Raw genomic sequence first — 25,029 nt, 5'->3', positions numbered from 1 at the left:
GGGATGATCTACCTTGCTGGTAGAAATAACGTTCTTCATGGGAGCCGCTCTTGAAAATCTGGTTGGCGAGGTAGTTGATGTACCCATTACTATTCGTTGACAACAACAAACACCTCTCAAAATGATTTTACTCCTGTTTTAAAAATGAAAAGCTCTAGCGCATGTTAATCCCTGCTTCCCTCTGCGAAGGGTCAATCTTTTACTTTTATGTTGCGTCTCCATCCTTTCTTTGAGCACTTTCTTGAGAGCACAACTGTAATTCTTAGTATAATATGCTTGTCCCAAAATATGATTGATTGTGGTATAACTTTGATGCTTTTATCTTTAACAATCTCTATTTCTAGTCTTTCTATAAACCTCAGAGGTGCCTGGGCATTTATGTTTTGCTGTTCAAATTCGGGCAAGTGAGATACCACTTTATCATATCCTTTTATGAACATTGCAATCCTGCTTATAGACATGATTCATGATGCTTATTATTAATTGTTGGTACCTTTCCATGATTGACATAGCTGTTAGATAATCTTATTTGCATGTACCTTATTATGAACCACCTAAGTGTTAGCCATATCATGAGAATATTTACATCATATGAGCAAATGTGTTCGTGAAAGTTCATTTATCGCACTCAGTTGTTAACTGAATTGCTTGAGGACAAGCAATAAGCTAAGCTTGGGGGGAGTTGATACGTCCAAAACGTATCTACTTTCCCGAACACTTTTGCTATTGTTTTGCCTCTAATTTGTGTATTTTGGATACAACTAACGCGGACTAACGCTGTTTTCAGCAGAATTGCTCTGGTGTCTTGTTTTTGTGCAGAAATTCAACTTTCGGGAAAATTCTCGGAATTTATACCAAAGGGCCTATTTTACCAGAAGACTCTCGGAGCCAGAAGGGCAAGCCAGGTGGAGGCCCGAGGGCCCCACACAGCAGGCTGGCGCGGCCCAGGGGGCGCGCCGCCCTAGTGTGTGGCCCCCTCGGCTGGCCTCCGACGCCCCCCTCTGGACTACTTAAGGGGTTCGATCTAAAAATCGCGAAAAGGAAGTCGAAGTCACCAGAAACCCTCCAGTACGCCGCCACATCGCGAAACTCCGTCTCGGGGACCAGAAACTCCGTTCTGGCACTCCGCCGGGATGAGGAATTGGAGGAGATCATCGCCATCATCATCACCGACGCCTCTCCATCGACCATCCATGTTTCCCCATCCATGTGTGAGTAATTCCCCCGCTGTAGGCTGAAGGGGATGGTAGGGATTGGATGAGATTGGTCATGTAATAGCATAAGATTGTTAGGGCATAGTGCCTAGTGTCCGTAATTGGTACTTTGAGGATATTGTTGCAACTTGTTATGCTTAATGCTTGTCACTAGGGCCCGAGTGCCATGATCTCAGATCTGAACATGTTATTATTTCATCATGATATGCATTGTTTTATGATCTTACCTGCAAGTTGTATACACATGTCGCTGTCCGGAACCAAAGGCCCCGAAGTGACGAAATCGGGACAACCGGAGGGGATGGCGGTGATGTGAGGATCACATGTGTTCACGGAGTGTTAATGCTTTGCTCCGGTACTCTATTAAAAGGAGTACCTTAATATCCAGTAGATTCCCTAGAGGCCCGGCTGCCACCGGCTGGTAGGACAAAAGATGTTGTGCAAGTTTCTCATTGCGAGTACGTACGACTATATATGGAACACATGCCTATGGATTGCTTTGTACTTGGACACCGCTTTATTATTATCTGCAAATGCCCTGCTTTGATTGTTACATGAGTTTCTCTCATCCATGCAACGCCCGACATCCAACCCTGTGCCTACAGTATTTTAATCCTGCTGTTTACTAAAATCACTACTGCTGTCTGTGTTACTCTGCTGCTGTTATTTCACTACTGCTACTACTATAAAACTGTTACTACTGATAAACTCTTGCGAGCAAGTCTGTTTCCAGGTGCAGCTGAATTGACAACTCCGCTGTTAAGGCTTTCAAGTATTCTTTGTCTCCCCTTGTGTCGAATCAATAAATTGGGTTTTACTTCCCGCGAAGACTGCCGCAATCCCCTATACTTGTGGGTTATCAGTCGTCTAAGTTCTAGCACCTTGAACCTCACCCCACAATCGCTTTGTTAGAAGAAGTTTAGCAGGAAACCAACATCAAGGTTGTCCGGGCGGGCAAACTTATCCTAACCAGTGTAGAGGTATATCTAGTCTTGCCCATCGAACATGACCTCAACAGGCCACCGACAAAAACCGCAATTGGCTTCCCGCAGGTGCACCTCGGCCGGCTCCCGGCCATCGAGAAACTACGCGAACTTGTTTCGGAGCTTCTTTTTGCTGAAGGGGTCCTCCTTGATGAGGAAGATGAACTCTAAGAATATGTCGTGCAGGCACTCCGTCTCATCTCCCTGCAGGTGAGGGCGAGCGTGCATGCGGTGTTGATCGAGCAAGGCCACCCCTGCTCCAACCGCGGCTACGACCACGACCTCGGCCCCTTGAACCCACCATGGATCACGTTGGGAGAGATTGGAAGGCGGGGCTAGGGTTGTGGATGTGTGGCGCTAGGGTTGTATGAGGGTACGGTGCGCGAATACCCCATTTTATACGTCGAAGCATCCGAATGGGTGGTGGCGCTCATTAAGGCTGGCACACATATCTAGGCATGGGGAACTTCAGCCTTGCTGCATGCCCATTTATTTTTCTTGGCCGGTAGCACCATTAAAACATGACTCAGCTCACGACTCAGCTGGAGCGATGTCGTCCCTCCGGTACTATCGCACAGAAAGACGAAGCAGGCAAGGTCGATACGAAGCAGGGGCGTGGTCACACGCTATATGAGCGTCATGTCCGCGCCGATGCATTCTCTCCCCAAATTGGGGTCGGGATTGTGTCTCGGCGAACAACTGAGTCAGTTTGCTTCATACCGTTGGGCTAGAGGCAACCCTAATTTTGACCTCACGGATGCAAATGACCAGTCTTGCTCTATTTAGAGCATCTCTAACAGAATCCGTAAAACTGGCCAAAACCAAGAAAGTCCGGCGGAAATACAGGTTCAGGCCGAAACTGGGCCGTATTAAAAGGGGCCCTGGAGGGGAGTTCGTTTTCCAAACCCTACTCCCCTCCGCCGCTACCACTTCCTCCGATGTCGCATGCCTCCTCTCCGGCGAGCAATTCCACTGCCGATGTTGCTGCTCCGCCGCTGCCGCCACCACCTCTCCATCCACAATGGGCCGCTTTAGACGCATAGGTAGGGGAGGGGGCCGAATCGGCATCGGGAAGACAGCTCCACGTCTGTCGGGTGCACGGTCGAAGGCGGACCGCGCGAGGTGGGTGCGCTCCGACGGCGCTTGGAAGCGGGCGGCATGGAAGTGGCCGCGAGCTTTCGCGCGCCGGTCAGCGCGTGAGGAGGAGCGCGAAGGAGAAGCCGAGGAGCCCCCCCCCGGTCGGCTCGTGCAGCCCACCGCTATCGGCGCTTCCCCAGCGCGGTGACGACAATGACGACGACGACGCATACGGGCCGCCCCTAGCCTGCGGGGCTCGGCGGAGGCGGCGGCGTTCGAGGTGGCCGCGGTCATCGTCGCGTAGGACTTTCCGGCGCGGAAAAACCCTCCGCTGCCGCAAGAACTGCCCTGGTGACAATCCGGGGCCTAATCTAGTAGTTTAGGTCTTAAATTATCGAATGTAGCTCGAACTGCCACGTTATTTCAGCTAGTTTAAATGTAAATTATTGACGAAAGTAGCTCGATTGGAGCAAATTGGTTCAATTTCGCAAGATCGTCGTATCACATTTTTCCACCGCGTTTGATTTTCGTTTTTTCAGTTCGCGAGTTTTGTTTCTAATCTGCGCCGTAACAAAAACTATCTAAACTGAACAGTTCGGGAGACCAAACTCCGTGTTTTCGGTTCGGAGATATACTGGCTCTGCTATAGATGCTTTTACACCGGGACCGAACCGATGGAGATGCACGAGGACCTCAGGTTCTCATCTTTCTAGGTATCAAAACCTAAATTGTTTGCTTTCAAAATGGAGTACGAAGCAGAATAACCCTTCTTTTTTTTATGCCAATGGAAGAAGATGAGTAGATGACGAGTGTGCAGTAGCACCAACAGGACGGCCCCTCCCATAAGATCAGCAAAGACGACAAATCGTACCTCAAGCCACTAGCCAGCCGTCTCAAGCCAAAATAACATGAAGCTTCCAAGTTCGAAGTCACATCATAAATTCATACTTCATAGTACAGTACCCGTTGCTCCTCGCATTGACATGAAGAACACCGAAATAATATAACCCAGTCACGGAGCACAGAAACAAAGCAGACTCTGCACTTGTAAAGTCTTGTTGTACTCGTATATATACACCGCAACAAACCTCTAACCAGTGGCATGTGAAATGAAATACTCCACTTAACTTAATCACGGACCAGCCGTCAAGGAGACACAGGAGCTGACGAGAGGAATATTCCCATAGTCCACTCCACGGGCCGTGCGTGGCCAACAAAGCCGGCGCGGGGAGGAGACGGCAGCGTCATATGCAATGGCTTCTTTCTTCATTACTAGATGACCTGTTGCGCGCAAATGGGAAAACCAAGACAGTATTCAAGCCTAAAATTAGGCCTAAAAATATTTGAGCATGCATGATCCCTATGTAAACCATATTTTGTATTTACGCCACATTTGTAATTGGATCGATAGAGAAGTAGACCAATGTTGCCAGCTGTAGATTTAAATCTTGTAATTAAATAGTAGATGTCTTGCAGACATCATGAGAACCATGAATCATTGAACGATTGGCAGTGTATAATAATGTTAGTGCTAATAAAACGTAGTAATATAGTTGATTAACCACCTACACAGATAAAAGTCTCATGGTACTTATAGCAATACAGGTAAGCAATTATATTTCAAATAAATTCATGTAGTAGCTTACATAGATAATAATTGTAGAATTCATCTAAGCAGTAATCTCAAGTAGAGGCACCATGAGACCTTTTGGTTACACCTTAGAACAGTCTGGATATATGCTTATATGTGCAAGGCGAGGCTTACATCATACAATATGTCATTACCAAAGGAAATGGGACAACCAGATTATACTGGCATCATCACATGTACGCAACAACAAAAAATGCTCTGCCCCTTGGGCCTTGGTATTCTCTTTTGACCATTCCATGAATTATCTTGTGCACCGTGTTGACACCTTTGTAGTTGACGTAGTCTGAGTGGTAGCAGCTGAGCAGGACACATTCCCCATGACAAGCGAAGTAAAAAAGATGGCGGACGGTGTGGAGGCATGGTGATGTGGGCAATGCAAGCACCTCATCTGAGCATCTGACATAATGAGTGAGAAACCATATATTGCCAAATGCAGGTCAAAGGAAGAAGTCCAAAAGCAACAAAACAATTTAACAAAAATATGAGCTGTATGCAGAAAGGATGGTACTACCTGGGCACAAAGGGCGCCAGAGGCAATCGCATCAGGGCGGTGACGGCCACACCAGACACCCTCCTCGGCCATACCCCGCCCTCCTTCGTTTATCCACCTTGGGGCAGCATCGATATGGATGGTGTGGACATGGGGGCGGTGACAGCCACAGTAGGCACGTTGGCTCACACCCCTCCTCTGTTCCCTACAACCCACGCCCTCGTCCATGAGACAAAAGGGTGAAATGAGAGAGATAGATAACACAGAGAGGAGCGATATTTCAATAATTTATATTGTTCGGTGGCAGTAAATAGCACAATATTTTTGCCATGATGACCATGGCCTGTTACTTCTGATTGCACATTGTTCTCACCCGCAAATGAAGTCATCTCACATATTACGCAACTATCTTTGGTGCATCTCAGGTTGTTCTCCTGGTTAACATACAGACCTGCTAATTATCTTTGGTGACTCACCAGAGAGCAACTAAGCAAAGGGACAGAGAGCACACCTCATAACAAAAGAAAACTGACAAAGAACTTGCAAACTAAAAATAAAGAATCATATGCCATCAAAATCTGAAAAATTAGTATCTCACCTCAAACATGGAAAAGGGTGGCAAAGCAAGAAAATCAATCAATATTATTATTTACACTTCAAACAGCACTATAATCACATAAAAGAGAAAAGTCTAGAAGAGAAAGCATCCTTGTCAAAGTAAGTAACACATAGAAGGAACACAATAAAGGCACTCAAATGGATTTTCTTTAGGATTATTATGCAGCAGAAAGTCCAATTAAATATACCTCACTTCAAAAATTAAAGGCCAGAAGCATATCAACCAGGTAAAACATGGAAAAAGATGGCAAAGCATGAAGATCAATATTATTACTTACACTTCAACGAGAATTATAATCAATCACACCAAGGAGAAAAGTCTGTAGGAGAAAGAATCCTAATCGAAGTAAATATCACATAAAGGAACACAATAAAGCCGCTCAAACAAATTTTCTTTAGGATTATTATGCAGAAGGAATAACACTTAAAGCAACCCTGGGAACCACAAGGATTATCTCCATAGTCAACCTCAAGTAAATTAAGTAGTGTCACATACCGGGAGGAAGCATGCCGATTTTAGATAAGTAAATACTGCAGTGATTACTTTGGGTACCTTGCAAAGACACATGGACGCCGCTGAGGCTGCAGAGAGGATACAACATGGAACTAAAGCAAGCAACCGTCATGGAAAATAAGAAATAGCTGGCTACATGAAATACAAAATTCATTGGTGGGTTCTGCTGCCACAATTACCGGCAAACATTAAACTGCGGCCCTGGGCGTTGATCTCAAAGATGCAGCAGCAATTCTCCTATCCGACATTTCTGGCGAAGTTCCACGGGTGAAGGAACGGCAGTAAACTGCAGGGGAAGAGAGGCGGCAAATGGCTCTGGTGAGGTTGACGTCAACGCTGCAGAACCTCATCGAGCTTGAACCTGAACACAGCGATGAGTTATAATCATTACAGGGTAATCGCAAAACAAGCAAGCACAGGGTACTAAATTTTTTGGCAGCAGGCTATAATCAGTCCTGAATAGAAAATAAAGGGAACTGAAGAAAAGAAGACTTACGTATTTGCCTATCGTACCTGTAGTTCTATAATATGATATCAGGACGTACAATGCAGAACAATCTGACAATGCAAAGCTCAAAAGCCTCAAACTTCCACAAGCAAAGGAACATTATGTGATACATACAGTATCTGCAACATCTGCTGGTGATGATTGTCAAAATATTTGCTTGCAAATAGTGGAATGTTTATCAGAGATAGTATTAGGCCAATCTTAACCAGAATTATTATTACCATGGCGTAATAAAAGGAATTGATCAGCCAGAAACAAGGAAAGGGTAAACAGTACTTGTCAAACTCTACATCAGTTATCTCAAAAGAGCACCAGAACTTTACAAAGATAGAATGGCAGATCTGGTCTGGCAATTACTTTCATGAGAACCCCACCAGACTATGAACAGTTGCTCATGGATGAAACTTGGCCTGGAGAACGTACCATCAGGCAAGTGAACCCTCATCGATGAACAATGTATTTTTTTTTTTTGAGGGAACACGCTGCTTTATTAATTCATAACAGTGTTACAATCAGCCTCTAGGCAATAACTAAGAAAATCTGGATAAACATCTACCCAAACGGCATCTACAACACTCTCACAAGCATAGCGAGCACACTCATGAGCTACCTTGTTAGCAGTTCTACCCGCAAAACTAAACTCAAAAAACTCAAAAAGAAGAGCTAAGCTCATCTATCTCACTTAACATCGGAGCTATTGAAGAACGTTGGTTCTTCCTTCCTTTCCATAAGCTCACCAGCTCTGCGCAATCCGATTCACATGTGACTCGCACATAACCCTGTTGCTTTGCAAAGGCCACAACATTTCTAAAGGCTAGAGTCTCGACAGAGAGAGGATCGGATATGCCATGGTAAATATGGCACCATGCAGCTCTAAAACCCCTTGCATCCCTCACCACACCACCGCCTCCTGCTATACCCTGCTCTTCTCTGACTCCACCATCACAGTTCAGCTTAATCACATCTGGCCCTGGACCATGCCAGGTACACGGTGGCCTACTAGAGCTCACCTTAGATCATCTCCAGTCGCGTCCCCCAAAGCGTCCTCCAAACGGCGCCGGATCGAGCGTTTGAGGGACGCTTCTTCTTCGTGCCGCGTATGGGGATGTCCCTGCCCAGTCGCGTCCCCCAAACGAGGCCCCAAATCAATAAAGATGCACAAAAATAAAGGTTTTCATTCAAATTTGATTATATTTTACAAGTTTGAATTAAAACGGCTAGATTATCTAACCCTAGCCTACTGGCCGCCCGGCGGTGCGTTCAACGGCCCCGCCCCGTCGTCGCCTCCCCTCCGCCGCAGCTCGTGCGCCACGTGCCGCCTCTCCCTACGGAGCGTGACGAGAAGACGCCGGTGCTCGTTCGCCGCATCGTCGCCTACCCTCCGCAGCTGCTCCTGCTGGAGGGAGAGTTCGACGCCATGACGAACCCACGCGTCGTTGTCCTCCTCGCGAGCACGGGCGTTGTTCTGCAGCTTCTGCGACTCAAACGACTCGAGGAGCGCCCGTTGCTGCGTCGTCGCCTCCTCCGGGTCCGGCCCGTCGTCGTAGGACTAGTCGAAGTCGTCGTCATCGTCGTCCTCCTCCTCGTCCTCCAATTGCGCCGCAGCCGACACCGCCAACGCATCCACCTCCTAGGCCGCCACTTCCGCTGCCACCACCTCCTCCTGCATCTGCTGCTCCAGCGCCTCCTACCGCTGTCGTTGATGGAGCTCCCGCATCCGCAGCCGCTGCTCGTACAGATCGTCCGCACGCCGCCGCAGCTCTCGTTCGCATGGCGGCGCCGCTGCAGCTGCTCTGCACGCCGTTGCTCGCCCATCTCCTCCGCCCGGCGGAGGCGCATCTCTTCCGCCGTGGCGGCGTCGAACATCGCTATTGTCTTTGCCTATTCGACGGTACTCCAGAGGAGGGATTCTCAAGGAGGGGAGAAAAAGTAGGGGCCATAGGGCGGAGAACACTCGGGACGGTGGTACGCGATTTACCCAGCTTCGGAACACCTGCTCGAAGACAGGGCCTACTGCTGCTTGTCTGGAATTATCTGGGTGCTTTCGCGTTGTTACAATGAGTTGTGGTTGTCTCGCTTCTAGCTCGAGATCTCCCCTCAGGCTCCCAGGATCCGGCTTATATAGGCGCCCGGATCTAGGGTTTCTATGGAGAGTCCTACCCGGAATACAAGTTGCCTAACTACGGAATATTACATTGCCGTGTACATCAAGGATCCACCTATTCCTAACTTGTCATCATGGATCGGGCTTCCTTCACGGATCTGACTCCTGGCATAGACCTCTTCGGATCCGGGTACCTCTGTAGGTCGGTTCGGTTCCGGCTACCTCATAGGTCGGTTGGGATCCGGCTACCTTCGTAGGGCGGTTCGGATCCGGGTACCTCTGTAGGTCGGTTCTGATATGGATATCCGGGCCTGGTAGTCTAGGACAGCCATTGATATGATATTTGGGTCTAAGGTTGTACCAGTAGTTTATTATAATCTTGTTATTAGGAAATAATAATGTAGCCAGGTCATGTGGTGGGCCATCTAGGGTTTTAATAGAGTCTGTTTGACTTGGGCCTGTCCAAGTCGAACTAGGTTAGGCCCAATAAGGGGGGCCGGCCGGCCACCTCTCCCTCATATAAGGAGATGGCACGGCTAGGGTTAGGGAGAGAACAAGTTTAGTCTAAAAGTTTAAGGTTTCCCTATTGCGTGTGATCACGTGTATCATCCCTCCGGGGGTACGGCGCTGCCGTTATCTATTATATCCGCTGCGAAGGTTCTTGTGTTCATCAAGGATTGTCTAGCTCTTGGTTTGAGGCGTATCGTTCATCGATCCGTTGCTTGCTGGATTCGTTCCCTCTTCTCCAGGCTGCGTTCATCGCGTTGTTGGGAGGATTCTCTACCCCAGGTCCTTATTTGATGCCCGATCTTTCACATCGTGGTACTGGAGAGAGAGACTGCTTGACCTGGCCAAGAATGTTGGATTCCACCCCCAAACCTTCTATGGCAAGATAGTGTACCCAGAGCATGGTACCGAGAAGTGGCTGATACGACCCATATTCAGGGGCGTATTAGGGACCTTGCAGGCCCGGATATGGAGTACACTGAGGCCAACTCTGTGGAGATAGCCATGCAGGCGCCATCGCCCGCATATGCCACAAGGATCGCCAGGGTATTTCCACGATGTCACCCTACCACCTCTTTGGTGAGCGTAGTGCGGATGGCAATCCGATTGACCGAAGTGGCCAGGAGTACCACTCTTTTTATTGCTCCTATATGTCAGAAAGGGAGTTTGTATCCTCGAACACGGAGATGCTGCTGAAGAAGCAGATTGACGTGATGGATGATGGCAGGGAGACAATCAAGCAATGCAACACAAGAATTGAGCAAGCTGAAGCAGCTGCTATATTTGTGGATAACAAGAGGAAGGCCCTAGAGGATTTACTTTGTATTGAAATTGAAACAATTCTAATGGTGAAATTAGGAAAGACACAGATCACATACCTACCCCTTTTATGTACATCATGCTCATCGATATAAAGAGCTCAAGTTTGTCAGAGTTATGACTAACTCATATCATAAAGCAGCAAAAATCAACAGTCTGTACTACCCAGCTGCATGTGTTAGCCTTTTCTGTCTCTTGATAAGCCCTTCCATCAAAGATATATATGTTGAACTGTCAACAGACATTCCCTTTTGCAACATCTCATCCAAAATAGCCTTAGCTTCTTTCAATTGCCCACCGGTGCATAGCTCATTTAGGCGTTTCGTGTAGTCCTCCAGAATACTATCTTGCGGATTTCCACCAGTTTCGTCCTCAGTTTTAACCTGGAGATCCTTCACTGACTCTGTTTTATCCAGAGAAGGAGGCTTCAATAGGGGAGAAGAAAAGCTTTGAGACAATTTTCCACTCTCAGCTAACTTATCCAGCATATTCTGCGCTTCTTCTAGTCTCCCTGCCTCAGATAGTGCAGATAACACTACATTGTAAGTAAATGCATCGGGCTGCAATTCCCGGACCTCCATATCAGAAAAAAACTGTAACGCAGTATCAACATCCCCATCTTTGCACATAGCTTGAATTAGTGTGTTGTATGTGATAACATCAACCTTCTTCCCTTTCTCTACCCATGACTGAAAGAGCTTCAATGCTTTGTCAAGCTTTCCCTGCTGACACAGTCCATTCATCAAAGTGTTGCAGGTAACAACATCCGGTTTAAAGGAATTTTCCACCATCTTGTTGTGGAACTGGAAGGCATTCTCCAAGTCCCCTTCCTTGCAGTAGGCATGGATGATGATATTATATGTGGTTTCATCCGGCACCAACCCCTTCTCCATGAGCTCATTCAGCTTGTCCATCGCCTCTTTCAACCTCCCCATTCTGCTGAGCCCCTTGATCAATGTGTTGTAAGTTGAAATGCTTGGCGTCAACTTCCTGTCAATCATGGCATCCCACAGATGCAGAGCAGGCTCAGGATTATACTCCTTGAAGTAGGCTGCCATCACTGTGCCATAGCTGACTTCATCAGGCACGAAACCCCTTTGCGCTGGAGACTGCAACAGCACCTGAGCTTCTTCGTAACGCTTCTCCTTGCATAGGTTGTACAACACAGTATTGAGTGTGAAGGTGTCCAATTTGAGTCCCCTCCCTACCATCTCATCCATTAGTTGATATGCTTTGGCAGCATTGCCGGCCTTACAATGTGCATCAATCAACGTATTGTACGTGATCACGTCTGGCGCTAAACCATCTTCTGCCATCTTCTTCAGAGACCCCAGCGCCTCCTCCAACTCTCCATCCTTGCAAAGGCCCTTGATAACAATGTTATGCGTGACCAAAGTCGCCTTCACCCCCTTGTCACGCATTTCCTCAAGCAGCTTTAGTGCATCAGACGAGCACCGAAACTTGAAGCACGCATCAGCGAGTGTATTGTAGGTCACAACATCTGGGAACAAAGTTCCAAGCCGCTCCATCTCATGCTTGAGCTTAAACGCCTCGTCCACCTTCCCCGCCTGGCACAACCCAGCGGTGAGCACATTGTACGTCCACAGGTCAGGCTCAAAGCCGTTGGCTGTCATGGCCTCCACGACCTTGGTGGCCTGCTTGATCCACCCGAGCCTCGCGTAAGCCGACACGAGGGTATTGTAGGTTGGTTGTGTGGGCGCGATCCCATCTTTCTTCATTCTGGCGAGGAGCGCCCTGGCCTCGCCGAGCATGCCCTTGCGGCAGTGCGCGTGGAGGAGCGTGTTGTAGGTGACGGCGTCGGGGGAGAGGCCGAAGCCCTGCATGGTGGAGAGCGTGGCGAGGGCGTCGGCGAGGGTGCCCTTGGAGCAGTGGGTGTGGACGAGGAGGTTGAAGGTGTAGTGGTTGGGGTGGAGGCGGAGCGCGACGAGGGAGCGGAAGGCGTCGAGGGAGGCCTGCGGCGAGGTGGAGAGGCTGCGCGCGAGCGCGGAGAGGACGGCGTTTGCGGCCTGGAGGGAGGGGCGGGCGTGGCCGCGGCGGCGGAGGGAGTGGAGGAGCTGCGCGGCGAGGTGCGGGCAGGCGGAGGCGGGAGTAGGCGGAGAGCGCGGCGTCGGCGAGCGGGGTCGAGGTGAGATTGATGCCGAGGAGGTGGCGGTGGAGGTGGCGGAGCGGGTCGAGCGGGAGGAAGGAGAGGAGCAGCGGGGAGAGGTGGCGGTAGGGGAGGACGGGGAGGAGCGGGAGGAGGGAGGGGAGGCAGGAGGGCGGCGAGACGAGGCTGCGGTAGGCGAGGAGCGGCTCCGGCGAGGCGAGCGCCGGGTTGGAGGCGGCGAGGGAGAGCACGCGAGGGTGGTGGGAGGCGGTGAGGCGCGGGAGGTAGGCGGCTAGTAGGGTGGGCATGGGCGGCGGCGCGGGCAGGCGGGACGCCGATACGAGCGCGTCCGCCACGGACGCGACGAGCGCGGAGTCCGGGTCGTGAAGCGGCCGCCGGCGGGGCGGAGAACGGCGGAGTGTCCATGGGGAGGAGGGGAGGCGGCGGACGGCGGTTCAGCGACGGCGCTGCGAAGGGGAAAGGACTAGAGCCTAGAGGGAAACTGGAGATCAGAGGACATGGCGTGCTTGGGCTGCCCTTCGGCCCAGCTGCGGAGGAGTGGCATTTGGGGATTTTTGGCCCGGAGAGAAGAGAAAAAATGGAAACTCCGTACAATATAAACACTCGGATTTGTTTTGTGTTTAAAAAAAAACTTGGTAGAGTGGAAAACTTTGGGCATCTAAAATTGTACAACAGGCTACTTTGGTGTCTGTCTCCTCAAATAGAAATGAAATTCAAGCTCGCACCACAAATTTCCATGTGTGTATGCACGGAAGTTTCAGCCCCATTTGTGAGGCAGGGCCTGCTTGACAGTTCACAGTTGAAACTTGACAGACACAGCGTGACTTGCTTTGCGACCAATTCCGTAAGAATGTATTGTTACTTCCATTCCATATCACAATCCTGGAACATTAGTACACTACAGATTCTTGCTACAAAAATCCCATGACTAAAAGAGTGCGCTCAAATGATACCCAGAGATACATTCTCCAGACTAAAACAAAAAATCACTATCATGCCACTGCTTCTATTAATCCAAAACGGTCCTCTTATCGACTATCCCTCCAACTGGTGAAGTAGTTATAAAAGAACCGGCAGCATCACTAAAAGAGAGACCATAGCAATTGTAGCCCTGCTGACGTGATCCAGCATCACTTCCGTTGTTCCCAAGCTTTTTCTTTCTGCACGGGCAACACGAACACAATGTATGCTGGCGTCATATATTTGTTAAGACAAATGTTGATCGACTCTATACCACCAAACTTGGCCATAGAAGAGTGATTTACAGTATGCGTTTGTTTACCTTCATTTCTCTAGCAATGGAAGGAAGCCACTTCTCTCCCCTAACCTTCTTCAGCTTGGTCACCCGTTCTTCCTCCCTCTTGGCTTTGGCCTTTGCTGCGGTTTCTCTGGCTTCCATTTTAGCCAATGATATTTGGGACGCTTCTTTTGCGGAAACAAGTACGTCGTTACCATCAACAACGACAGACCGAACCATATGCCTGAACTGAAAACAGGGTCGCGGTGTGATGAGTAAAAAATATGACATTAACCTCACAGGCATAGGTAAAATTACTATGAAAAGAGATGTCCAACCTTCTTTGATTTCTCGTCAATCTGTGGTGTGGGAAGAATCCTTGGCCTCTTGAGTTGCACATGGTATTTATCTAGAAATACACATTAATATGTATTACCGCCATGAAAGGATCTATACACCGAGATTATTGAAGATAATCACAGTCATCACATACCTATGGCATCCATTCTGATGCCAGGTGGTGCCTTCTTAAATAATTTTATCCCTCCGCCTGTTTCCACAGGGTCAGCCAAGTTTGAGCAAGGATTGCTCACTATTTCGAGATTTTTCTCTAACATATCGTCCAACATATTTCTTACCTAAAACAAACCAGATGAAGCTTGTAAGATCATAATGCATAACATAGTATGACTTCCTATGCCTAACTTCAAGAAATAATGATATAATCGGAAGAACAGCTGAATGAAGTGCAAAGAGAAAAGTAGAAACTTAGAAGAAAGGTTTGTTTAAGTGAAATGCTGATGCTACATATGCAGATTGCAGGCCTGAATGCACACCAGCATCATGCAAGCTTCTACATACTGAAAAGTCTCATGAAAGTGAACAGTAATATAGATTTGTAGGATGTAGTGAATGACATTCACATGTTTTACAGCCAAGAATATGCACGAGTTGTCGAGTTGTGAACTAAGCAGACAACTAGTCCACTAAATAGCAACCAATCAGCGCAATCATCAGCTGACATGAATAAAATTAACGTAGTATGTCCGCTGTTCCCAAAGACAACAAGACTAGCACACAAAATATAAGTTGTCATTTTCAGCTTTTTCTTTTCCAACTGAAAGTATTTATATTCTTCACTATGCATCTGGCTGGGATAGGTACCAACCGAAATATGGGGTCCTGTTTTAACAGGAAATGATCTCACATATGGAACAGGACACTTATGAAGAGATCAAAGTAATATGAAGCACTCAGGCGCTGGCAATGTAAAATAGGGGACAAAGTAAGCTTTTATACCGGGTAGTTAAGAAATAAGTTGTGGCATTTTGTGAAATGGCATTAGGGAAAATCGCCAAAGTGGCAGCAATGTACTAGTATACATCCTATGGAATGGAACATGATTGATTACATCCAAAAAAAAAAAGCTCTAGTCTATGTGTGGGTATGCATGTGCTTCTTCTCTGATAGCAATATATATTTCACCATGGCTATTTACAAGTGTGAGTATGTATGTGCTTCTTCTGATAGCACTGATATATTTCACTTGAACATACTCTGTCCACATAATATAAGATGTACTCATTGTTACTGACATATAATATATTATGGAACGGAGGGAGCGAATTTCAAGCCAATGTACTCATTGTTACTAACTTAACCCAGACTATTCCAAGTGAATCAGCTAATTCTAGTTCCTTCAGGCAGCCCGAATGAATTATGTGGCAAAGGTGGAAGAGACTCAAATATGGATGCATGAAGCTCTTCAGACACCACATCCTAACAGAAATTAGCACAGTGAAACCTAAGACATCAAGCAAAGCACTAAGTGGAGGCCGTGAAACGAAGAAATCACAGAGTTAGGAGCAGAAAGTAATCTTTGCCCCAAGAATAACTAGCAAGCATAATAGCAATGGCCAGTGTGGAAATCAACACACCTTGATCTGGTAAAGCTTAAGCCCGGGCGCTTGGGCCTTCTCCTCCAGCGGCGGCTGCTCCAACCCGTGGTTGTCGTCGCCGCCGCCAGAGGCGGCCTTCGCCGCGCCGTTGGACGGCGGGTAGCCGAACCCCCCGACAGCGACGGATTCGATGGCCGCCTTCCACGTCGCGTCCCCGTCATCGTCGCTGCTGCTGCTGCTCGCCGTCGGGCTACCGCCGCCGCCGCTGCCCATCCTGCTCTACTCGAGTAGACCTCTCCTCTTCGCTCGGCCTGAGCTGCGCTGCGTGCCCACTTGCGCCATGCCTTTGGGCCGCTCCTGGGCTTGGTTGGGCTGGTCTGGGCCGAATTTGTTTCGCACCGACCCCAGCGGCCCAAGCCGTGTTTTATCTGCCTTTTTCTTCTCTTTCCCCGACCCGGATACTCCCCGTCGTCAAATCTCGCCGTTCCACCTCGCCGCCGGCGAAATCAGACCGCCCGGCAGGGCCACCCCACGACCGGCCGGAGGCCCGCGTACTCTAGGATAGTCGGATATGGGTAAGAAGCAGCATAGCAAGGACCGGATGTTCATAACGGCGACGGAGTGGGCGACAGAGTGGGGCGGCGCCAAGAACAGGGAGGCCATCGCGCCATTCCAGCGCCTCCCTTTCTACTGCTGCGCGTAATTACCTTCTTTCTCTTTTCTTCTCCAGCTTGGTGGAAGATTTGCCTGCTTACTTTTGTTCTATTGGTAATTTAGGATTCTGATTCAAGTATTGGGAGAGCTTGAGCTTATAGGGTTTCTTCTTTAGGGCATGAACTTACTTTGAGTAGATCTTTAGTTGTTATATGTCATTAATTAATGAAGTTACCTCCGTAAGTTCCATGGGCTCAAATTCAGTTCTTGAATTGAACTTTCATGTGATTTAAATTGAGCTACAGTAGCATTCGATTAGTAACTAAGGTTAATCCCTCTTTAGCCACTGATTGCTATTTCATTGGATATTAGGCTTACGTTTTTGCCGTTCGAGGATCCGGTGTGTACAGCAGATGGAAGCATCTTCGATTTAATGTAAGTGGCTAGGTGGTGCTCCTTTGAATAACTTATTGGTACAATAGCTTACAAGGTTGGGAGGGATTTTCTTATTTCTTGCTTCTGAATGCAGGAGCATAATCCCATATATTAAAAAATTCGGGAAGCATCCTGTAACTGGAGCAGCGTTGAAGCAGGAGGATCTAATTCCTCTCACTTTCCACAAGAACACGGACGGTGAGTTAAAAACCTTTGCCACGAAAAATTCATTGTATCTTGAACCAAATGAAACAGCTAGAGCAATAGTAAATTCCTTTGACGCTACCTGCTTTCTGCTGTTGGTGTTCATATGTGTTCTTTTTGTGCAGGGGAGTTCCAGTGTCCTGTTTTGAATAAAGTTTTTACAGAGTTCACGCATATAGTTGCTGTAAAGACTACCGGCAACGTCTTCTGTTATGAGGTCGGTTTTAGACTTTGGTTAGCTTCATGGTGTTTTTTTAGGTGGTCAACTTGGTGTTATCGTATATTCGTAGCTGATGTATCCTTGCTTTATGTTCATAGGCAATCCAGGAACTTAACATTAAGCCAAAGAATTGGAAGGAATTGCTAACTGATGAGCCCTTCACCCGAAAGGACTTGTTAACAATTCAGGTAGCTGTTTTGAAGAGCATCTGTATTACTCACCTTATTGACAATCAATACCTAGCCTAATGGTGTTTCCTTGTGTAGAACCCAAATGCACTTGATGGCAAGGTCCTAGGACAATTTGACCATGTCAAACAAGGCCTCAAACTTGACGATGAAGGTTCAATTATGCATCCTCTTTCCCTGTTACTTATTAAGTGCCACCTGTTTCGTATCGAACATATGTAGTCTTTCCTTTTGAAACAGGCTAACCTAAGTATTCTGACTATCCAATTTCTGTGCAGAGTTGCAGAAAATGAAAGATGATCCAACCTACAACATAAATGTTTCCGGTGATCTTAAGCAGATGATGAAGGAACTTGGGACTGAAAAGGGAAAGTTAGCTTTTCTGCATGGCGGTGGAGGAGAGAAAGCTCAAAAGGAAAGAGCTGCCGCACTAGCTGTTCTTTTAGCCAAAAAAGAGGAGGGTGGCTCAAAATCAGGCAAAGAACCTAAACCTCCTCAAGCATTCAGTGTTGTGGATGCTGCTTCGGCTTCTGTTCATGGCAGGAGCGCAGCAGCTGCAAAATCTACAACTGCTGAAAAAACTGCTGCTAGAATTGCTATGCACAGGGCAGGGGATCGAGCTCCTGTAAATGCTAAATTGGTATATTCTCATCTCATCTTCACGTCTTATATAAGCCTTTTGTTACTTGTGCAATGGGTGTTTGCCTTATAGAGTTGATTAAATAATTTCAGGTAAAAAGTCGTTACACTACTGGAGCAGCTTCACGTTCTTTCACGTCGACTTCCTATGATCCTGTTACGAAAAATGAATTTGAGTATGTTAAAGTTGAAAAAAATCCAAAAAAGAAGGGCTATGTTCAGTTGCATACCACCCATGGTGATTTGAATTTGGAGCTTCATTGTGATATTACTCCTCGGACATGTGAAAACTTCCTTACACATTGCGAAAATGGCTACTACAATGGTCTTATTTTCCATCGTAGCATCAAGTATGTTTTCTTATTCTGTTGGCTTTATGCTGTGCATTCAATCATTCCCTTCTTTACATGTGGCCATGTCTAAATCTTGTCCATTTGATCATTACCTTTTTTACAGAAACTTTATGATTCAAGGAGGTGATCCAACTGGCACAGGAAGTGGAGGGGAGTCCATATGGGGTCAACCTTTCAAGGATGAATTGAACTCAAAGCTGCTACATTCAGGAAGGGGTGTTGTCAGCATGGCAAATTCTGGCCCTCATACCAATGGGTCCCAGTTTTTCATCTTGTACAAGTCTGCAGCACATTTAAATTTCAAGCATACAGTATTTGGCATGGTGGTTGGTGGTATTACCACGCTTTCAACAATGGAAAAGGTTCCTGTTGATGATGATGATCGCCCATTGGTTAGCATGATCCTTTTGGTTTCATCTGCATTTTCTTACATTAGTTTAAGATTGAAAATACTGTATATATTTTTTGCAAACAAGATTTTGTGGCCACAAAACATTGGCCCATTATCTTCACCACACTTGTCCTTTAAGCATATATTGTTTTGTGTGTTCTCCCATATAGTTGTTTCTTGACTGGACAAAAAATTAACTAAACATGGTATTCCTCTTTCTACCTTGACTTACAGGAGGAAATCAAGTTACTGAAAGTTAGTGTATTTGTGAATCCTTATACGGAACCTGATGAAGAAGAAGAGAAGGCAAAGGAGGAGGAGAAGAACAAGGATGCCGATCATGTAATGCTGCTTTGCATCTTGTTTCAGTTAGATTCGATTTTATTTCTTTGCATTTGTTAATCTCCAATGGTTTTAACATTTGTTTACCTTAATTCAGGATAAGGTGGGTTCATGGTATAGCAACCCAGGAACTGGTGTTGCCCCTTCAACAAGTGCTGGTGGCGGAGTTGGCAAGTATCTAAAGGCTCGGACAGCTGGCTCTGCTGATGCAACTGGAAATGGCACTGTAGCAGATGATTCAAGCAAGAAGAGAAAAGCGAGTGCTCCTAGTGTAGAATTCAAGGATTTCTCTGGATGGTAGATATTTGTATACATTAATTTCGCTTTGCTTCTCCCAAAAGAAACATCCAGTTGAGACTTCAGCAACATTTGGGCATGTGAGCTCGTGTTATGATAGTGTATTGACTGGGCAGAATGCCCATTCCTCATTGGCATGTCGTACTAATACTCATCGTTTCTACTCCGTAGATGATGCTACATAGGCACTTCTGGCAATCGTTTTTCCAGTTTCAGTTGTCCCACCCAATTGCTGGGCATCCACTTTGCATGATGATATATTGCTAGTTAAAAACTGGACGAGGAAGTAGTAACAGACACGGTAGCTCTTGGGCTAACTGTAGCAGCTGATGATTACCAGTTTGCGTGTAAAGTTCAAACTATGGTTTTCTTGAGACTTTTGAACTTAGAACACTAAACGGGTCCAATTTTAACTAACGATGGTACTGTTGAGAGTGAATATAACACATGATTTATGTGCCAACAGTTGCATTGTTGACCCTGAAACAGATCTGTGCATTTCGTCAAAACATAAAACTAGACAAGTTATCATACCTAAAGCAGATTCAGTAAAGTGATCATATTATTCTTCTTGCAAATCATGTTCAACCGAGGTGAACAAAAGTACAAGATAATTCTTGAAAAAAACTCCTGATGGTTTTTCACTGTTTCGGCAGAACACATGTTCCTTAGAAGCGCATTCAACCACCTGTTGAACTGGGAAACAGAACTTGACACCGAAGTACCAGACAACCACTCTCGTTCTATCCCACTACGCACGCTTGAGCAAAACTACGAAAATGGTCGCGATAGCCAGGAGCACGAAGGATGACCGTTCGTTTGCGAAATCCTTCTTGGTGTTCATGATCAGAGTCCTCAACCTCCCCTTGCTCTGGCCCTCATCCGAGGTGGCAATCAGGTCTTGCATGATGCTCGAAAGATTCGTCACCATCTCGGACACGAATGCCCTCATCTTCTGAACATACTCCTTGAACGCATCTCCAGTGCCTAGCGAGAGATCATTGCTGCTTAGTGAGCTCTCAGCGTCACTAACTTCATCAGTAGCACAAGAAGATTCACTCTGGTCTGCCAGAGGAAAGTACAGAAACCCAATTTATGTTAGGAAAGGATAACGGAAATAGAGAAATGACTGAACAACGCTGATGGCTAGGCTGATGCTTACCTGACTCGCAGTTCTTGTAAAACTGCACCAGTTTCTCATTCTTCATCACAGCTTCCCACACATTCTTATCTGAAGCAAGAGAAGCAACAACGTCCTGCAGAGAAAGGAGAAGCCATACTTAATGTAACATAGCTCAATAGGTTACTTGCGCTTACATGTCAAGTCAAAGTTGGTGAAACCCATTATCTGCATAAGCTAATAGAAAAGCTTGAAGAGATACGGACTCAAAACATGTCATATGAGGGGAACTTTGTCAAGCAATACAAAGTTACAGCTCACTTACCTGAGCATCAGGATTCGCCTGTAGCATGGTAAAGGCTTCAATAACACGTCCAGAAGATCCAGAGGTGACGGACAAACTATCAAACTCGTCTTCATGCTTCGATATTTCTGAATGGACACGATCCTGAAACACTTCCTGAGCAACCTTTGCAGAACCATCAAGGTCATTATGTGTGACATGTGTCTTGGAAATATCCAGGTGGGAAACATGAGAGTCAATCTTGGCACTGGTTACATGAGCAAAGTCATCAGTTTTTTTTTTAAGTAACAGAGTCATCAGTTTGCTAGTAAACATAATTTCTGGCACAAGAGCCAAAGGGGCATAAATAAGTTGCTAAAATAGAATTAATGGAAGTGCAGGACAACAAGTACTAGAAACTTTAAACAGGAAGCATAGCAGATGGTTTGAACTAGTACTCTAGATGATCAGTTGAGAACTTGAGATAATGTTATACTAATTTATTGGAATGAGTAATTGAGATAATGGTATACTAATTTGTATCAGGCATATACTTCCTGAAACATATATACATGGGAATGATTAATTGAGATAGTGTAGTTGTACTAATTTGTATCATGCATGTACTTCCTGAAACATACATGGGAATGATTAATTGAGATAATGTTATAATAATCTGTACCAGGCATGTACTTCCTGAAATATACATGGGAAACCATTCAAAGCATTCAGTATATGATGTTCTGCAAAACAAAATTCTCATGGCACGACTCTATGAGATGAACACGATGCGACAAGAAAATCACCAAAAAAAAATTGTGGTGTAAACAAACAATTAATGTAGGATCAAGCCAAAAGGGAAACCTTCTTCATCAAGTAGTGTAAGTATATCACTCTATCAGATCAATAACTTAACCAATCATGATAGTATGTTACAACTGGCCGCAAGTAATAACAGATCTAACGTAACAGCCTGAACTGGGTCATTAATTGAACCGTCAGTCTTACCAGTTCGCACATCTACTATCTAGTTTGCCGTAAATAATAACAATCTAAAAGTAGACGATAACCACTTCACCGAGTTCACACCAATGTTTCAACAAGGAAACGCAGAGCAAGAAATCAGGTTAGGTTTTAGTCGTTACGCACATCTCGAAGGCTTCCCTGAGGTCGATGGTGGCGGCCAAGGCCTCCTCGTGGGTGGGCACGGGGCCGAAGACATCGCGGTCGGGGATGTACCAGTCGTCGACGGCGCCGATGGTGGTGGATACGGGGCGGGTGTCGGCGGAGGCGGCGGGCAGGACGGCGCGGCGGAAGGAGGCGGCGGAGCGGTAGCCGCCGACCATGGCGGCCTTGGCGGCGGCTCGCAGTCCCAAGCTCCCCCCTCCCATCGCCTCCGATCTCGCGACGAACCTCTCCGGCGATGGATGGATTGACGGATCGAGGGAGGCGAACCGCTGTGAGAGAGATCAACTCGATCAAAGCCGGATTAGAATGGCGGCGAGTGGTATTTATTGTTCTTCCTGGGTAGGACGCGCGCGGAGGTTTAGGGAAGGCCGCTCTGGGTTGCGGCGGGCGTGGTGCGATCTGGACCGTCGGATGCGGAACGGACGGAGGCGGTGCGTCCCCTCGAGTCCTTGCGGAACACGTGTGTAACAACGTACGCGCTTGGTTTGCGATCGTATTTGATTGATGATTCGTAGGTAATCACGCCGCTTAATCTGCGCAATTTATATTGAACAGAAGGTTTTTTACTCGTACCTCCATGGGTCCGACCAGTAAGAGAGAATACTGAAAAGTTTGGCGACCAAGAAAAAGGGTTGATGCAACCAGATCTCTTTGATTGAAAATTAAAATCTTGCTTAAGATGGGGTGAAAACCCGATTCGGTAAATAATCTTTTTCCGGCTTGATGCTCAAATGGATCTCAGAATTCCATTAAGAGACCATTTTAGCTTCACTGTTTGGGGATGGAATCAAAGAATTATTTGTGATTTCGGATGTTCCGTGGCGCTCATTCCCCCCCCCCCCCCCCCCCCCCCTCCTCGCTCTCCCTCAACCTTATCCCTTGAGAGTCTTCTCCCTCTCCCCGGCTCCTCTCCCTCTCCTCTTCGGTGGCCTCGCCGGCCGAAGGGGATATGGGAGAGGAGGCCGGTCGCCTGTATATATTAGTAGTAGAGTAAGAGTTTGTTCCTTAGTGGAGTATGGCGTTATGCCGTGGCGGTTGTTGCTCCTAGTGCTTCGGCGCGACACTGGGTGGTGGCTGGCGGCGCTCTCCGACGGATCTCCGTGGTGGAGATCGGTTTCTAGAGGCGGAGCTGACCAAGTCGTCTTCAATAAGCGCGGTGGCGATCCAGATCGGGCGGATCCTGGTGGTTTTTCTTCGGATGGGGATGGTAGAGGGATGGATCCTGGATTCCGTCGCGGACCTGGGAAGCGGGATCGTCCAGCAGCTGCATGCAAGGAGATCTTCGGGAGCGCATCCTCGGCGGCAACTCGTCAACGGCCTGATGCCGTCCTGCTGCCGACCTTTATGGCCGAAGGGCGGCCGCTCCGAGCTCTGGATTCGGCAAGACGTCGGAGCTACCTCAACTACTTCCTCCAGGCCAAAGAGCTAGAGGGGAAGATCTTCCTCGGCACCGTCAAGGCATCCATCACCTGCCCTGTCCCAAGTGGTTCCGTCCCCGGTGACGGTGTGGGTGGCCATGGCGGTGTGTTGTTCGTCATCTTCGGTGGAGAAGGACTCGATGGCGTTTCCTCATTTCTTTTCAGGGTCCTTAGTGAAAAAATAGAGGATGTATTTGGAATTTTATTTCTCTTACGGTGCCTCTATGTAACTTGTAACCCCACCGCTCCTTATTAATGCAGTTTCTGGGGCCTTCTAGGTCCTCCCTGTGTTCAAAAAAAAATTGTGATTTCGAGAAATAACTTGTTTTGCTGCCGCAAAATTGGTACTGATTTTTTTTAGATGAAAAGGGATCTCTCATGTGCCATTGTTTAGCCAACAATCAGCCCTTATTATTTGCAAGCATTACCATCTCATGATCAGCAAAGCTCCATCATCTAACAATAAATAAGCTAGTCATATTTAGAGGAACATTTCATTTCTTGTTTATCGTTCTACATGTGCTTGTGAGGTTTTCATCGAACCTCATAGTCAAGGAACATAAGAGTTACAACATAAATGATAAACTTAATACTAAATATAAACATAAAGCTATAGATACTAAATAACTCTTATTATTATTGCCTCTGGGGCATAACTCCTTCAGGTATAATCATTGTTAGAACATGTAATAGGGTCGGGTCTCTTTTCTTTATTTCTTGTTTTAGCTCCTATACGTATGTGTATTGGAGTCTTACTCTGTATTATACCTGGCCCGGGTTTGTGGCACATATCAACACGAAATTTCCAGGAGGATGACCCTGACGTTCAAACCTAGAAACTTCGACATGGTATCAGAGCGAAGCTCTTCCTCAACAACCTAGCTGCCGCGGCCGCTGATCCTCAGCCACCGCCGCCGCCAGAAACACCGCCGCCGCCGCAGGATACCTGCCGCCGCCGCCCTACATCAACAAAGCAGACCTCCGCCACTCCTGATCTCCCAGCCGTCGCCGCCGTCACATACCAAACACCCAGGTCGTCGCCAAACCTCTCTGGCGCCATGATGTTGTAGGGATTCATTGCATAGAAAACAAAAAAATTCCTACCGCGAGAACGCAATCCAAGCCAAGATGCAATCTAGAAGACGGGAGCAACGAGGGGATGATTGAGACTCACCCTTGAAGATTTCCAAAGCCTACAAGATGAGGCTCTTGTTGCTGCGGTAGACGATCACTTGTCGCTTGCAAAAGCGCGTAGAAGATCTTGACGGTGCCACAATCGGGCAGCACCTCCGTACTCGGTCACACGTTCGGTGTTGATGAAGACGACGTCCTTCTCCCGTTCCGGCGGGCAGCGGAAGTAGTAGCTCCTCCTTGAATCCGGCAGCACGACGGCGTGGTGGCGGTGGCGATGGAGATCTCCGGCGGAGCTTCGCTAAGCGTTGCGAGAGAGGTGGAGGAGAGGGGGACGGCTAGGGTTTGGGAGAGGGGGAGGTGGCCGGCCACTATAAGGGGGTGCGGCCACAATGGCTTTGGTGTGGCCGGCCGGTCC

The 25,029-nt window shown here is 47.2% G+C and overlaps 4 protein-coding genes across 4 annotated transcripts; 1 reads left to right on the top strand and 3 right to left on the bottom strand.

Annotated features, from left to right (window-relative positions):
* Positions 1-10,488: 10,488 nt before the first annotated feature.
* LOC124694446 (pentatricopeptide repeat-containing protein At2g16880-like) lies at positions 10,489-12,900 on the bottom strand. The gene is made up of 2 exons (XM_047227431.1): positions 12,846-12,900; positions 10,489-12,778 (listed from the first exon to the last, which is right to left on the bottom strand). Exons 1-2 carry the CDS (start codon positions 12,898-12,900, stop codon positions 10,647-10,649), a joined length of 2,187 nt encoding a protein of 728 aa, XP_047083387.1. The 3' UTR covers positions 10,489-10,646.
* Positions 12,901-13,485: 585 nt separating this feature from the next.
* LOC124701244 lies at positions 13,486-16,021 on the bottom strand. Its single transcript, XM_047233290.1, has 5 exons — positions 15,788-16,021; positions 14,344-14,488; positions 14,189-14,259; positions 13,896-14,099; positions 13,486-13,773 (listed from the first exon to the last, which is right to left on the bottom strand). The coding sequence occupies exons 1-5, from the start codon at positions 16,019-16,021 to the stop codon at positions 13,744-13,746; spliced, it is 684 nt and encodes a 227-aa protein (XP_047089246.1). The 3' UTR covers positions 13,486-13,743.
* A 185-nt stretch (positions 16,022-16,206) lies between these two features.
* LOC124701243 (peptidyl-prolyl cis-trans isomerase CYP65) lies at positions 16,207-19,602 on the top strand. Its single transcript, XM_047233289.1, has 11 exons — positions 16,207-16,447; positions 16,775-16,837; positions 16,932-17,035; positions 17,167-17,258; positions 17,360-17,449; positions 17,528-17,603; positions 17,728-18,089; positions 18,182-18,438; positions 18,545-18,833; positions 19,067-19,174; positions 19,272-19,602. The coding sequence occupies exons 1-11, from the start codon at positions 16,320-16,322 to the stop codon at positions 19,473-19,475; spliced, it is 1,773 nt and encodes a 590-aa protein (XP_047089245.1). The 5' UTR covers positions 16,207-16,319; the 3' UTR covers positions 19,476-19,602.
* Positions 19,603-20,002: 400 nt separating this feature from the next.
* LOC124694919 lies at positions 20,003-22,265 on the bottom strand. Its single transcript, XM_047227841.1, has 4 exons — positions 22,024-22,265; positions 20,917-21,142; positions 20,634-20,727; positions 20,003-20,536 (listed from the first exon to the last, which is right to left on the bottom strand). Exons 1-4 carry the CDS (start codon positions 22,263-22,265, stop codon positions 20,223-20,225), a joined length of 876 nt encoding a protein of 291 aa, XP_047083797.1. The 3' UTR covers positions 20,003-20,222.
* Between the last annotated feature and the right edge of the window lie 2,764 nt (positions 22,266-25,029).

This window comes from Lolium rigidum, chromosome 3 (genome assembly GCF_022539505.1).
Source record: "Lolium rigidum isolate FL_2022 chromosome 3, APGP_CSIRO_Lrig_0.1, whole genome shotgun sequence".
Classification (NCBI taxonomy): Eukaryota; Viridiplantae; Streptophyta; class Magnoliopsida; order Poales; family Poaceae; genus Lolium; species Lolium rigidum.
This window is presented reverse-complemented; position numbering and strand designations above follow the sequence as displayed.

Bases quoted from the DNA above. Each gene is read 5' to 3' on its own strand.
- LOC124694446 (XM_047227431.1), bottom strand. From the start codon at position 12,900: ATGCCCACCCTACTAGCCGCCTACCTCCCGCGCCTCACCGCCTCCCAC. The intron at 12,779-12,845 runs GCGTGCTCTCCC...CGCCTACCGCAG, and splicing joins CACCGCCTCCCACCACCCTC to CCTCGTCTCGCCGCCCTCCT.
- LOC124701243 (XM_047233289.1), top strand. From the start codon at position 16,320: ATGGGTAAGAAGCAGCATAGCAAGGACCGGATGTTCATAACGGCGACG. The intron at 16,448-16,774 runs GTAATTACCTTC...ATTGGATATTAG, and splicing joins CTCCCTTTCTACTGCTGCGC to GCTTACGTTTTTGCCGTTCG. The intron at 17,450-17,527 runs GTAGCTGTTTTG...TTCCTTGTGTAG, and splicing joins AGGACTTGTTAACAATTCAG to AACCCAAATGCACTTGATGG.
- LOC124694919 (XM_047227841.1), bottom strand. From the start codon at position 22,265: ATGGGAGGGGGGAGCTTGGGACTGCGAGCCGCCGCCAAGGCCGCCATG. The intron at 21,143-22,023 runs GTGCGTAACGAC...TCATGTAACCAG, and splicing joins CTCAGGGAAGCCTTCGAGAT to TGCCAAGATTGACTCTCATG. The intron at 20,728-20,916 runs GTAAGTGAGCTG...CTTTCTCTGCAG, and splicing joins AGGCGAATCCTGATGCTCAG to GACGTTGTTGCTTCTCTTGC.
- LOC124701244 (XM_047233290.1), bottom strand. From the start codon at position 16,021: ATGGGCAGCGGCGGCGGCGGTAGCCCGACGGCGAGCAGCAGCAGCAGC. The intron at 14,489-15,787 runs GTGTGTTGATTT...GGTTTGTTTTAG, and splicing joins TTAAGCTTTACCAGATCAAG to GTAAGAAATATGTTGGACGA. The intron at 13,774-13,895 runs GTAAACAAACGC...TTGCCCGTGCAG, and splicing joins CCATTGCTAGAGAAATGAAG to AAAGAAAAAGCTTGGGAACA.